Consider the following 10000-nt stretch of genomic DNA (forward strand, 5'->3'; position numbering starts at 1 on the left):
CACACACACACACACACACACACACACACACACACACACACAGGTATGTATATATATATATATAATATAAATAATATATATATAATGTAATATAAATGATATATGATATAAACAAATATATAATATATATAAATCAAATAATATATAATAAAAAATATTTACACAAACACACACACTCGCACAAACGCAATGAGCTTATATGCATACATACTGTGTGTGGGTGTCCGGACGTGTATATGTGCAATTTACGCACATGTACGTAGATCAACAAACATACTGTACATCCACAGATGCATAAAAACATGTGTGTGTGTGTGTGTGTGTGTGTGTATGTGTATATATGTATGTATATATATATATATATTATATATATACATATATATGTATATATATAATATATACATATTATATAAAGTATATAATATATATATATATATTTATGTATGTATACATACATACATACATACATACATACATACATACATATATACATATACATATTATATATTATATATACACATATATGTATATGTATATATATTACATATACATGTATAAAATATACAAATAATGTATTAAACAGTTAATAATTTTGATGAATGATAAATGATATTAAAACAAAATGTAAACATAAATTCAATCTGGAAAATAAAACAGCCTTACCCCCCCCCCCTTCCCCCTACAGGAGAGTGACGTCAGCGAAGCGGTGGAAGCTCATGTTAAAGCTCTGACAGATGCCTTTCCCCTTAACAAATATTTTTCTTCGATACCATATTGAGTCCGTATGAGGAGCATAGTAGCAGTGTTTACAAACAGTATTAAAGGATGAGGATGAGTTAGATGTGCATAAATGTCTTTATTTATTGCTTAAACAGTGGTTGTCTTTGTTGGTGTAGCTGCCTCTGTAAACCCTGTTATACATGCAGCATGTGTGTTCTTCACCTTAGACAGTATTGCACTTTACGGTCTGTAAAAACGAAATAAAACTCTTGTTATTTCACTTTTTTTTTTTTTTCTTTTTACCTCTACCGAACGAACCAAGTTGATATAATCGAAGCTCTTTATTGATTTGATGGTTGACCAGTCCCCAGAATTGCAGGATAAGTTACTGACGGATCGTGATGGACAATTATGGTCGAGTTGCCTTTGAATCAATCGGACTGTGATCCAAGTCAAGCGAGTAAATGTTGGTATTGCAGTAAAAGAAAACTAAAAGTTAAATGCCAAGGTTTCAGTTGATTGTTGATATATTTTAGGATTGATGAGGATTTATTATTGAGGATTATATCGGTAAAACAATTAGAGCTCTTGAATCCAGGGGTAGAGGTTTATCGAAATAGCATTGTTTTTTATTATTATTATTATTATTATCTAGGCACTATAGTATATTTCTTTTAAAATGTGCTTCGTCCTCATCATCATCATTAACAAAACTACCACCATTATTACTATTATCAGCGTCACCGAAACCCGCCACTCCACAAACCTTTGCCTCTGTCTAACATTCCAAATCGAAATGCCCCCCCCCCCCCCCCACACTCCATAAACGACCCGGCCTGGCTTGTACACAAACCACAGCCAAGGTTTCTGTCCACCCAATTTTGGTGTTTTTTTGTTGTTGTTTTTTAAGTGTTAATAATAATGATAATGATATTAATGATGATCATATTTCTTATAGTAATGATAATTATAATTATGAGAATTATATGAAAATTAATATAAGTGGTATGATAATGAAAATGATAATATCAAGAAAGTTGATGGTGATGATAGCGACAGTAATAATGAGAATAATAGTAATATAAATTGTAGTAGAGATAACGATGATATCGATAAAACTAACTAACGATAATGTTAATGTTGATAACAGTGATCCTGCAAAATGTAATGATATAATTTATAATATTCATAATAATGATTTCATTATTGTCATTATTGTTAATAATCATAATAATAGCAGTCATAATGATAACGACAATATCACTTATATTTATAATGATGTAATACTGATAATAATGATAGTAATACCATTATCAATAAAATTATATTAACAATATTAATATTGATAATATTAGCAACACTAATATCAATGCTAATGATAAAAGGGAAAGCGAGAGCAAAATAAAGAGAAAAAAGGCGAATGGGGAGGGAGAGAAGGGAATACAGAAAACGAAGAACGAAGGGAGGTTAAGAAGGAAATGGGAGGGGCGAATGTAGGGCTTAGACAGAGAAGGGTTAATGGTTAATGGTTAAAAGCAAAATAAATGTGCAAGACATCTAAGGTCATGTAGCACTATAGTAAATGGTAGTGAAGGGTGGTTCAGTTAGTGATTAGTTGTCAAAGTTGGGCAAAGGATTGACGAGTAAATGGGTTAAGGTTGGGTAAGGTAATGTATAGGGGTTAGATCAAGTGAAGGATGTATATGCATTTGACGAATGAAAACAGGTTGTCAAAGCAGAAAGTGTGAGAAGTTGTTGGAGGGATCACGAAAAGTCGGTCCCATTTGGCTGGGCTAAATAGATTATTTAAGAATTTTGTAGAGATGGGGGTAGTAGAAGGACGGGGGCATGTGGAAGAGGGAGTAGTGTTGAGGGACGTAGTGTTATGGGGAGGTGGACAATAAGGTTGTAAGGTAGTAATAAGGGAGGATGGGGTAGTTGATGAAGAAGGTTGTGGGGGTATAGTTGTTGAAGTTGTTGGGAGTAGAAATGTCTCCTGGGGTGTTGATTAGGGTGGATACTGTACTAGTCGGCATTGAGGAGGGGGTATTAGTTGTAGTGTTCAGAGCCGTGGTCAAAGGAGAGCTTGGGGTCAGGGAATCAGGCGAGTTTGAATTGGTGGAGCTATTTGATGAAGAGGCAATTGCCTCTAATAATGGTATGGTTAATGGTTAATGGTTAATGGTTAATGGTTAATGGTTATTCATTGTTGGCCATGATAAGCCTGGAGTATGTTGGGGAGAGAAATGGTCCACCCCTCAGGGTTGCTTGAGGGGTAAGGGCTAGACAACTAAAGCAGGGGAATACCGTGCCCATGGCTCCCTCAGGCCGTTCAGGACTGGCACAAAGTCAGCCTTTCATCCTTTCAGCACGGCTCTCACACCTTAGGAAGTGGATAGTAGAAGTTGTGGTGAAGGGACAGAAACGAAAAAGTAGGAGGGGAAAAAAAAAGACCATGCAAAATTTGTTGAGTCGAGGGCTGAGTCCCAAGGTTGGGGAGTTCCCCAGCATTGGGTCCCAGTCTCCGCCTCCTAAGCCCCCCCCCCCCACGACAACAACGGGCAAGGGATTGGGGGGGGGGGGGCAGAGAAGGGAAGAATGGGTTTAAAGATTTGGGAGTGAGAGGGGGCGGCAGGGGCGGGAAGGGAGAGGGAAGGGGAAAGAGGGGGCGGCAGGGGCGGGAAGGGAGAGGGAAGGGGAAAGAGTTAGCGAGAGGTAGAAGGATGAGGGAATTTCCACGGGCCCGCTTGTGGTAATTTGTTTAAAATTGAGAGTTATATCAGCGATAATGATAATTATTACCATTGCTTTTTATAATTATTATTAATATAGTTATAATGATAATCATAATGAGTTATTAATAATAAATATCTTATTAATAATTGTAATTATATTAGCGACAATTCTTTATTTTCACATTTTTTCCTTTTTATTTTTGTTTTAAATTTCTATTTTCTCAGTTTCATAATTTATTTATATTTCTGTTTTTAGCTATTTTGTTTTTGTTAATTTTTTTTTTTTCAATTTCTACTTGATTGTTTCGTTTTCTGTTTCTTATTTTCGCTCTTATTTTTAGTTTTAGTATTCTTATGTTCTTCTTATTTTTGGTTTTATATTAATTTCATTGTTATTTATGTTCTATAATTCGCTTTATTTGTAATTTTATTTTCGTTGTCTTGTATATTTTCTTGTTTTATTTTTGTTTTTCTTTTCATTTTTATTTTCTATTTCCCCCTTCCCCTCCACCTCCCCCTCCCCCTCCCCCTCGTACTCCTCCTCCCTTTCTATCTTCCTCCTCGTACTCCTCCTCCCTTTCTATCTTCCTCCTCGTACTCCTCCCTTTCTATCCTCCTCCTCCCTTTCAATCTTCCTCTTCGTACTCCTCCTCCCTTTCTATCTTCCTCCTTGTACTCCTCCTCCCTTTCTATCCTCCTCCTCTCTTTCTATCCTCCTCCTCCTCGTACTCCTCCCTTTCTATCCTCCTCCTCGTACTCCTCTTCCCTTTCTATCTTCCTCCTCATACTCCTCCTCCCTTTCTGTCTTCCTCCCTTTCTATCTTCCTCCTCGTACTCCTCCTCCCTTTCTATCTTCCTCCTCGTACTCCTCCCTTTCTATCCTCCTCCTCGTACTCCTCCCTTTCTATCCTCCTCCTCGTACTCCTGCTCCCTTTCTATCCTCCTCCTCCTCGTACTCCTCCCTTTCTATCCTCCTCCTCGTACTCCTCCCTTTCTATCCTCCTCCTCGTACTCCTCCCTTTCTATCCTCCTCCATGGAACTCCTCCCTTTCTATCCTCCTCCTCGTACTCCTGCTCCCTTTCTATCCTCCTCCTCGTACTCCTGCTCCCTTTCTATCCTCCTCCTCCTCATCCTTCTCCTCCTCATCATAATTGGCATTAAGCTAACTCTTTCCAGTTGCATTTTACCAACACTTGCATAACAAGGCAAGTTATTATTCTAATTAATCACTTATACTGGATTGTTTAAAAAGTATAATTTTTATATAAGACTTCATGGTTAGAACAAATAAATGTGCTAGACTTATTTCCAGTTTTTTTTTTTTTTTTTGTAAACCATGAACGCCAACCTGTTAACTGGCTAAATTTTGATCCTTAAGAAGATTTCTATCATGCAGTGCTAGCTAACACTGGTTCACTTGTGTTAGAATTTTCAGGCTAGAATCAGTAAAACCTCAATGACAATATAGTCCCCAACTTCACAATTTCAATAAATTTGAGCCTATACAGAGCTTTAAGCGAGGGAATTGGTTATCAAAATTTTTAAGTACTTTTTTCTCTCTCTCTCTCTCTCTCTCTCTCTCTCTCTCTCTCTCTCTCTCTCTCTCTCTCTCTCTCTCTCTCTCTCTCTCTCTTGAGCTCTAACTTTTGCTCAAGGTATATCAACGTTCACGATAAAAAAAGCAATTTTTTGTCAGGTAATTCAAAACAACTGAAGTGTTTGTGGAAGTTTTTATTTTGAATTTTTTTTGTTTTGTTTTTTATGTTTTTTTTTTTGTTTTGTTTTTCTTATCTTTTTTTTTGTTTTGTTTTTTATAAAATATAAACAAGGATATTAAAGACATGATTTTGTAAAAACCAATATACAAATAGGATAAAATCATACACCAATCACTATACAAATATCATACACACTATTTTTTTTTTTTTTTTTTTTTTTGGTTTTATGTTTTTTGTTTTTGTTTCTTTAAAAACTTACATGTTAGATTGTATTGATAGTCTGATGCACTCCAACCCTATGAGGAAATGTCGAGAAGAGGTCTACTTTAGTATATGGCTTCCAACTAATGGGCCAACAGGTGTTTGTCTCTATGCAACATCATTTTACTGATGGTCTTGTCGTGATAACAAACAAACAAACAAACAGGAGTTCAACATCCATCTACTTTATGTACATTCGGTATAAATCTATAGGTATTCATCTAACACTTGACTGTCATCACTGCCTCACACTCTCAGTAAGATTACACATCCCTTTCTATCAACACCTGACTAACTCTCTTATCTCTATCTTCTATCTCTCTACCTGCCTACCTATCAGCTTTCTCCTCTACCCTTAACTGATGCTGTCCTATCATACCAAACTATCTATCTTGTTATTTTAACTAAACCACCAGTACAGTGATACCAGGAAGCCTCGCAAACCCCATACATTCACAAACTCATTCGACCAATCACCCTGCAGACACAGCCGATGCAAAAAAGCTGCAGTGATCTTATGTCATAATATTAATAATGATGATAATAAAGAATAAAGGAAAACAATGGGGGAGAGGGGGGTGGGGGAAATCTTACAAAAATAAACTGATGACATCTTCATATATATTATTGCTGGATACATAATGTACGTATAACTAAACACGTTCCTTTCAAGTATATATTAAGCTCAAATTCACGAAGTAATAATAAAATCAATGAATTTTAATCTTTTCAACATAATATTTACAATGCTTCATCTTAAAGCACCCTGAAAACATTAAATCTGTAACTGGACTAACACTGACAAATTGCTAATATCTCTCTCAGTACTTTTCAAATTGCATTTTCTAAAACTTTATTTCATGAAATCAAAAGTCGTTTCATCCATAAACTATCTTCATATTCTATCAGAAGACTGCTTCCTGGAGAGAAAATAAGACTGAGGGATCTTTATAAAAATATATATCTATTTTTTTTCCATTCCACTTAACCAGGTCGATAGTCTGTGAACTTCATAATAACATTCTTGCACTAATGTAAGTACATGAAACTTCCATAAAGTTCTATTGTGTGAATGCCAGCTGACATATCTGATTTTCACCTGCAATTTCACAAGAATAACTTTTGGAAAAGATAACAATAACATATCTAAAATATTCATATCTGAAATCATATAAATAGCAAGCTTTGTACTGTCACAGCATGAACTTCATCTTATGAAAAGTATTTTAGGAAACAAGCAATGCTACAGTTCTTTAACAAAGACGAATGGTGAAGAGGAGGTAGGTTGGAATCAACATAGAGAGAAGATGACAATGATGATGATAGCCGTGAAAAATTTGTAAAAAGGAAAAAATTATAATATAATAACATTATCATTATTACTATATAATAATAACAACAGTAATAATAATAATGTGACCTTTAATAATAATTTCCATGAACACTGCACATCACCATCATCATAGTAACAACAATAGCACTAAAACCACAAATAAAGTACAAAATTAAAATTAAATGGGCTAGAATTGCTTGCAACAATTAAGACCTTTTAAGTATCCATCAAGCTAAGTATGAAGATGCATCTCTCTCTTTGCAAGAAGTGACATGTTGTACTTCGAATTTCGGGTTTCATGAGGCGACAAGGAAAACATGCATACCCACTTTTTTTTTTCTTCTTTTTTTATGTTCTATGGGGATGAGAGAGGGAGTACAAGAGACAATGATCAAGATACATACAATGTTAAGTGTTTTCCAGTAAGCAGAGAAAATAAATAAACAAGTGAACTGCCGTAGCATTTTCAAAACTGGAGATATTTGTAACTTGTAAAGATGTGAATCTGCAGGTACAAACACTGTGTGAATGGTTTATCTGGACAGGCATGATTAGAGAATCATACAAAAATACAGGAATAGAACAAACAGTAAAATAAGATAAAAAATTGTAACCTTCATTGGGTGGAAGATTTTATCACTAGAATTAGCATAAATGGAGGGGTTATGTACTAACACTGAATGGACAGAAATCTTTGAATTTAGAATTTTCTTCATGGACTGAAATTCACCGAAAAATCAAGAAAGGAAGAGTGAGGATGCAGAATCTCCGAAGTCCTTAAGCAGATACTTGTAGATGGCAGCAGTTACCAAGACAAGCAGCAGAAAAGAAAAAGGTGTCGATATGTGATCAGGAGAAACTATTAGAAAATGCCCCTCAGCTGTAGGCCTAACACCTATAAAAGTGTCTAAAATAATAATAAAAATGTTATATCAGAAACACCACAAATAAAAGAAGTTTAGGCTACCACACTGAGGGAGCACTGAGGTTCCCCTAATGAGATCAGACTTGCACTACTCCTCACTCATTCGTACATGTATGCTATCTAGGCGACCTTATTGCTTCTTGTTAACATCCTTCCTGGATTGTTTGGGAGAGAAAGAGTGAGAAAAAATGATGTGGAGAAGAGGAAGGTGAGGGAGAGGGGAAACAGGAGAGAGAGAGGGGGGGGAGGGGGAGGGAGAGGGAGGGAGGGAGGGAGGGAGGGAGGGAGGGAGGGAGGGAGGGAGGGAGGGAGGGAGGGAGGGAGGGAGGGAGGGAGGGAGAGAGGGAGAGAGGAGGGGAGGGGGAGAGAGAGAGGGAGGGGGAGGGAGGAGGGAGGGACGGACAGACGAACGGAGGGAGGAGAGGGAGGGGGAGAGGGAGAGGGAGAGGGAGAGGGAGAGGGAGAGGGAGAGGGAGAGGGAGAGGGTGAGGGTGAGGGTGAGGGTGAGGGTGAGGGTGAGGGTGAGGGTGAGGGAGAGGGAGAGGGAGAGGGACAAAGGGAGAGGGAGAGGGACAAAGGGAGAGGGAGAGGGACAAAGGGAGAGGGAGAGGGAGAGGGACAAAGGGAAAGGGAGAGGGACAAAGGGAAAGGGAGAGGGACAAAGGGAAAGGGAGAGGGACTGAGGGAGGGGGAGAGGAACTGAGGGAGGGAGAGAGGAACTGAGGGAGGGAGAGAGGGACAGAGGGAGGGAGAAAGGGACAGAGGGAGGGAGAAAGGGACAGAGGGAGGGAGAAAGGGACAGAGGGAGGGAGAAAGGGACAGAGGGAGGGAGAAAGGGACAGAGGGAGGGAGAAAGGGACAGAGGGAGGGAGAAAGGAACGGAGGGAGGGAGATAGGGACGGAGGGAGGGAGAGAGGGAGAGAGGGACGGAGGGAGGGAGATAGGGACGGAGGGACGGAGAGAGGGAGATAGGGATGGAGGGACGGAGAGAGGGAGAGAGGGACGGAGAGAGGGAGAGATGGACGGAGGGAGGGAGAAAGGGAAAGAGAGAGAGAGAAGGAGGGGGGGAGGGAGTTCTTGAATAAGCAAATATTTGTTGACATGCATGTGAGTCACTCTTTTATTGTGCGTGTTTCTTGGACCTTTGTGAACATATGTGTATATAATATTCAATTATTGGTGTTTTAGAGGTCAAGTTCATGGGCAAAGGAACCTAGATAAAAGCATACAAATTTAAGTTTTTCTCATAACAGTGACAAGCTAGGGAATGAAGAGAAAAAAAATCTACAGAGTATTTCACTCTTTTAAGTTTCATCAACAGCAAGTGTATAAGACTATAAAAAAAAAAAAACATTAAAAAAACATAATATAAACATAATACCATACAAACCTACATCTACACAGTACATATTACAGCTCACATGCAAAAATACTTTCATTCATCCTTCTACATATACATAAATCTAAATGTACCTTTATCAATGATGAATGTGTTCACAAGTATGTGTGGGTCTGTGTGTATAGATATGCCCAAGGATAAGAATGTGTATGTATTTGTGTGGATCTTTGTGTATGAATGTGAGTCTGGATGCATATATATATGTACATGTCAATGAGCATATGAGTGTAATTCGTATGTATACAGAAAATAAAACATGGAGGGATTTCTAACAATTGCACCACCAAAATGAAATATGGGCAACTACCTAAATCAAAATTTACAGCAAAATCCAATCATTATACTTGCCCATTCTCTAGAAGATAGAGATATTGTGCTGCAGACTATCCCATTATTAAACAATATGATAGTGATAATATTCATGAAAAATGTATGATAATCAAGTATAATAAAAAATGTACAAAAGAAAACAAACAAAAAGGGTACTTGCGGGTTAGTACAAAATGCTATGCAAAACACGTAATACTCATTTTACTAACTTGACGATTGAAGGGAGCGTATTCAGCCTCAATGTGAACAAGTAACTGGCAAACATCTGTGGGATTGGAATGGGGATGCAGATAAGGAAGAAGGGGGATACCACAGGATAAAGGGAGACTGACACTGACCAAAGTCATTGGGGAAGGAGGAGAGGAACAGGAGATAAGGAGGGGAAGGAGGAGAGGGTGGGGAAGGAGGAGAGGGTGGGGAAGGAGGAGAGGGTGGGGAAGGAGGAGAGGGTGGGGAAGGAGGAGAAGGTGGGGAAGGAGGAGAGGGTGGGGAAGGAGGAGAGGGTGGGGAAGGAACAGGAGCTAAGGAGGGGATAGGGAGGGAAGGCAAGAGAAAGAATTTCTTTTTTTTTTTTTCTT

General features: G+C 38.1%; 1 protein-coding gene across 5 annotated transcripts in view; it reads left to right on the forward strand.

The window, feature by feature from the left end:
* Positions 1 to 1000, forward strand: part of LOC125044183 (estradiol 17-beta-dehydrogenase 2-like) — a 12808-nt gene extending 11808 nt beyond the window's left edge. For 4 of the 5 annotated variants that reach the window (XM_047640654.1, XM_047640653.1, XM_047640656.1 and 1 more), the window contains one exon: positions 686 to 1000. In XM_047640654.1, coding sequence (XP_047496610.1) covers positions 686 to 778 — 93 coding nt within the window. In that variant the 3' untranslated portion in view covers positions 779 to 1000. The remainder of the gene's footprint in view (positions 1 to 685) is intronic. The other variant, XR_007116453.1, reaches the window with a different exon arrangement.
* Positions 1001 to 10000: the final 9000 nt, after the last annotated feature.

This window comes from Penaeus chinensis, chromosome 35 (genome assembly GCF_019202785.1).
Source record: "Penaeus chinensis breed Huanghai No. 1 chromosome 35, ASM1920278v2, whole genome shotgun sequence".
In the NCBI taxonomy this organism is placed as follows: Eukaryota; Metazoa; Arthropoda; class Malacostraca; order Decapoda; family Penaeidae; genus Penaeus; species Penaeus chinensis.